The sequence below is a fragment of the Athene noctua genome, chromosome 1 (genome assembly GCF_965140245.1).
Source record: "Athene noctua chromosome 1, bAthNoc1.hap1.1, whole genome shotgun sequence".
NCBI classification, from domain to species: Eukaryota; Metazoa; Chordata; class Aves; order Strigiformes; family Strigidae; genus Athene; species Athene noctua.
In genome coordinates, this window is record NC_134037.1 from 107,004,091 (window position 1) to 107,008,956 (window position 4,866).

General features: G+C 65.7%; 1 protein-coding gene across 1 annotated transcript; it reads right to left on the minus strand.

The window, feature by feature from the left end:
* Positions 1-327: 327 nt before the first annotated feature.
* Positions 328-4,262, minus strand: LOC141957687 (T-cell activation Rho GTPase-activating protein-like). Its single transcript, XM_074899597.1, has 4 exons — positions 4,224-4,262; positions 914-964; positions 526-687; positions 328-441 (listed from the first exon to the last, which is right to left on the minus strand). Exons 1-4 carry the CDS (start codon positions 4,260-4,262, stop codon positions 328-330), a joined length of 366 nt encoding a protein of 121 aa, XP_074755698.1.
* Positions 4,263-4,866: the final 604 nt, after the last annotated feature.

The following is a 4,866-nucleotide window of genomic DNA, read 5'->3' on the forward strand; positions in this document are numbered from 1 at the left end:
AACACAACGTTAAGGAAGCAGAAGTTGCCCCCAGCTGTCCCTGAAGCTTGCACAAGGCAGGCGGGAGCCAGTGTCTGTGTTGTGCCCCTTTCCACGTGCTCCCAGTCAGCGATCAGGAAGAAAACAGAGTGTTGCTTCCCAGCGCCCGATTTCCCCCAAGCCCACGCAAGGGAAGGCTCCCTGCCCACGCCCTTTCCCCCAAAATGACACCCCAGCCCAGCAAACGCGAGCTGCCAGAAAATGCAAGCTTCTAAGGAGCCCGTGCCTTTCCAGGCAAGTCCCAGGCCCCCCCCACTCCCTACGCAAGAGGCAGGCTGCTGGCCACACTTACACTCTCAGCTCTTCCACCCTTGCCTGCTGGCTCGGCCTCTCCATGGCTCGCATCCAGTCCTGGTAGAGGTCCACGTCCAGGAGCTTGCCGGGGATGCTGCGGAGAAAGTCCTGCAAGGCCAAGGGCTTCAGGTGAGCCTCTGAAGATCCCGGGCCAGCCAGGAGCTCTTCCAGCGGCAGGGCAGAAGCGCTCACCTTCAGGACGGCAGCCAGCAGGATCTCGGGCTGGCTTGGCAGGTCCACATCTGCGCCGCGGTCCAGGGCCTCCTTCAGGTTCCGAAGTTCCGTCGCGCCGGCAGCTCTGCGGAAGATCCCCTCCGTCGACGGTCCTCGCTGGTGCAGGATGTCCAGGAGCTCCTGCGGGAGACGCAGGAGGACAGCTGCTTGGCTGAAGAAACAAGTGAGGGCAGAGGCCAGAGCTCTGCCCCAGGCTGGGCTCCCTCGCCCCGCAAAGGGCCTGGGACCAGCAGCGTGAGGCGTGGGTGAAGAGCCCAGTCCCCCAGCCAGCCCCGGAGCCGCTGGGGACGCTGCCTCTGGAGCAGCCGGGGGGAGGGCTGGGGCCCCCCTGTGCAGGCTGGCCTACCTGGATGGGCCGGGGCAGCGTGCCGGCCTCCCCGCAGAGGGCTGCCAGGGGCTGCCCAAAGAGCGCCCTGCTGCAGCCGGAGCCCGCCTGCCCTGGCGCCGGGGCAGCGGCCGGGCTCCGCCGCAGAGCAAAGGGCCAGGGCAGCCCCCTCCTGCTGCTGCTGCTGCTGCTGCTGCTGCCGCCGCCGCTCCCTCCCGCTGCAAAGGAAAAGAGAGCAAGAGCCCGTCAGTGGGAACCGCCAGGCCAGCGCTCCCGGAGCCTGCCCAGCCCAGCCCTGCCTGCAGCGCGGCGCTGAGCGCTGCGGCGGGACGGCACGGGCAGGGAGCCGGCAGCTGGAACCAGGGCTCTGGCTCGGCGGCTCCGGCTCGCAGCCTCCTGAGAGCCGGCGGGACAGCCCGGCCCAGCCCTCGCCCTGCCCTCCTCCAGGCTGCCAGCAGCAGCAGCAGAGGGAGGCTCCCTGTCCGGCAGAACCACGTGCAGCGGCCGCTGCCCAGCGGGTGTCCTTGCTCGTCCGGGTGACCTCCGTCCTCCCTTGGGGTGCCCAACCTGCAGGGTGACACTCAGGGAACAAGCGAGCAGGGCTCATTCCCGGCTCTGGCCGAGAAGCAGGGACCCCTCTGCCCGGCTCTGGGGGCAGAGCTCAGGCAGGCAGCACCTCGAGTGCTCAGCACTGTCGAAGGCTCCCGAGCGCTCCGCTCTCTCCTGCTGCAGCGTGATGGGCACCGATTTCCTCTGGGCAGAGGGCAGCAGCAACAGCATCCTCCCTTGTGCAGACGTGCCGGTCCTGGAGAAAAGAAGGCCCTCCCTGCCCTTCGTTCCCAAACTCACCCGATGAGCGGCGAAGTCCCCCTCCCTTGGTAGATGGGGCTGTTGGAGGCCCTTGCTTGGGATCAGCCTGCAAGAACCAGGCTGCGCTTAGAGAGCAGCCCCGCAGCAGAGAGGGCCACCGGCAACGGCCACCCGGCACCAGCAGCCAGAGGGCGGCAGAGCGGGGACTCTCTGCCCTCCCGGGCTCCCTGCCTCACGCAGCAGGTTTCCTCCCAGCACCGCCGGCGAGGACACGCGGCGTTCCTGGTGGCTCCCCAACCCTCTTTGCTCCTGGAGTGGCACCGCGGGACCCTCCCTCCCTCCTGCACAGGCTCACCCCAGCGGCCGCACATCCGTGGCACGCCGGCACAGCCAGAGGCCGGTGAAAGGCAGCCATTCTCACCTCTGCCCGACACTGCATCAGCCGCTCCAGGCTCCTGGCGCTGAATGTCCTCCACTGGGCAGGAGAGAAAGAGTGGAAGGAGGTGAGCAGCGATGCCTCTGCTGCTCGGCTGCAGGGCCAGTGCTCGGGGTCAGCGGCCACACTAGAGAGACACTCACGGCGTGGCGTCGGCTCAGCTCCTTCTGCAGGAGTTTGATGGATGGGACACTGGCCACTCGGGCTCCCTTTCCTCCATCGGGTGTCCTGTGCACCGGGAAGGGGCCAGGAGAGAGCTGGGTGAGCCCCAAGCCACCTCTTGTGTCTTGTCAGGCAACTCTGCCGGAGAGCTGCCCGCAGCCGCAGTGGCAGCTCTCCCCAGCTGGGGAGCTGAGGTCCCCCATTCGGCTGTGCCTGAAGCACCCCCCTAGCTTACCCCAGCAGCTTGCCCACCCACAGCTGCTTCAGTGCGCGGGAGCTGCAGAAAGAGAGGAGAACCCGCGTCAGGCCCCGCTGCCGCCCAGCCTGTCGTCACAGGCAGGCGCCTGCACAGCCTTGCCCCTTGGGAAAGGCAGAGGGGCAGCACAAGCCCAGTGGGGCAGGACAGGCCTGCTGCCCAAGCCCTGGCTCCCTCTGTGCTGCCAGAGCAGCTGCCCCTGCCCTTCCCTTGTGGGGTCCAAAAGGTGACCAGGGGATGCAGGATGTGGGAACGCACCCCCCCATCCCTCCCTGCCGGCGCGCTGCCCGCTCCCTGCCCAGGCTCTGCACGGAGGGCAGAGGCCATTCACAGGGTGGCGTGGGCACGCTTGGGAACCTCTCCTGCCCGGCCGTGGGACGTGGCCCCACGACTCACCCGAAAGTGGCAACGCAGGTGCCGGTGGGCCAGATGAGGAGGATGGAGGCCCTGTCCTCCTCGCTGCCTTCCTCCTCCTCTTCCCCTTTGACCTCCCCCGCTGCCTGCTTCCCGCTGCTCAGCACCCACAGCTGGTCCAGGGCCAGGCGGAGCTGTGGGCGCAGGGTGGTGCCACGTCTGCGGAGAAGAGAGACGGGCAGGGAGCCTGAGGTGGCCGCCTTGGGGTGCCCCCGGGCAGAGCCCGGCCCCCCACCTGCCCTTGGGACGGACGTTGGTGCATCCGGCACCAAGGCCCCAGGGCCCAGGGCTGGTGCCAGAGCGTCCCTGGCCTGGGGCCGGGGCCAGGGATGGGGAAAAGGCAGCTGGGCTCCCAGGGGCTTACTGCAACTTGGCAACCACCAGTTCCTCTTGGAGGAGGAGAAGGCGCCTCTCGCTCCTCTTGCGGCCCCGGGTCAGCCGCACGTCCGTGCTCAGCACCGCCTCGGCCTCGGTGAGAGCCTCCCTGGGGAGCAGAGCGCGGCGGGCATGAGAATGGCCCCGTCTGCGGGGCCCGGCCGTGCCCGGCCGTGCCCGAGCCGCGGCGGGAGCTCACCTGGAGCGCCAGCAGCAGTTGGCCTGACCCATCCTGCCCGGGACAGGAGGACCCTCGCTCTGCACCAAGGATGTGGCCCAGCCGGCCACAGCGAGGACGGGAAGCGGGGTGCCGGTGCCGGGGAGCGCCGCTCGGCCTGGCCCTGCCTCCTCCCGGCGCCGCTCCGTGCCAGCACAGCCCCGTGCTGCCGGCTCTGGCGGCTGTTGGCTCCAACGGACCAACGCTGGGCCCAACGGAAAGTGGGCGGGGCCTCGGGCTGGGGGTTCCATCCAGCATGGCCCTGGCTGCCTTGCCCTGGGGAGCCCAGAGCAGGACAGAGCAGAGGGGAAGGACCCCCCCTCCACCTGCTGCCAGGGGTTTGCCTGCTGCAGCCCAGGAGGCACTTAGCCGCCACTGCCCCAGGGGTACTCTGCTGGCTCCAAGCTGGTCAGCCTCGGGTCCACCGTGACCCCAGGGCTCTGCACAGCTGCCTTCCAGCGGGCTCTCCCCCAGCACATACGGCTCCAAAGGCTTCTTCCTCCCCGGGTCCAGGACGGCGCTCTTCCCTCTTCCCCTTCTTTGACCACAGCAGGCTCCTGCCAGCCCCGTTCTCCAGCCTGCCAAGGGCCCTCCGCTGCAGGAGCCTCCCCTCCCACTCGTGTGCCCTCTGCAAGCTGCCTGAGGCTGTGCTCTGCCCCACCATCCCATCCGGATCCCTGAACGTGGACGGGACGCGCATGGTGCGGGGCAGGGCTTTGTCACAGAACGATCAGAAATTGAGGGGGAAAATCCTTTCTGGTTTTGTTTTTTTGTTTTGTTTTTGGTGTTATATACACAGTGCTTCTCCTTGTCATCCCTTCAAGCCATTTAAAGGTGTACAGGCTCTCTCGTTTTCCCTTTCAGTCTCACACCTCTTGGCAGTACTGACCTCGCATGTAACGTTGGATCGGGCTCTACTCTGGCACAGACTGTTACATAGTAGTAGCCTACATTAGTAGCGAGCAGATTATCTGCATTAATGGTGCTGACACCAGTGACAGGAGGTTGCATCTAGCTGCTGAGCCAAAGGCTAAAACTCACAGGTGTCTGCTGAACTCAGTGGGCTATTGATTGAATTCACCACGTTCCAAAAAGAACAGGTACAGGAGAAAGGCATATTCCATCTTGACTGCTACGATGCATGTTGTAGGAGCTGTTGTAATAGACTATTGTAACTAATTTGTTATGTTACAATAACATAATTGGCGGGTGCAATACACTTGAATGATCTGTAAATATTAAACCATAAAGATGTAAAGTGTGCCATGCGGATTGGAACAGTGTAACCGTGTCTCAGAAACCCC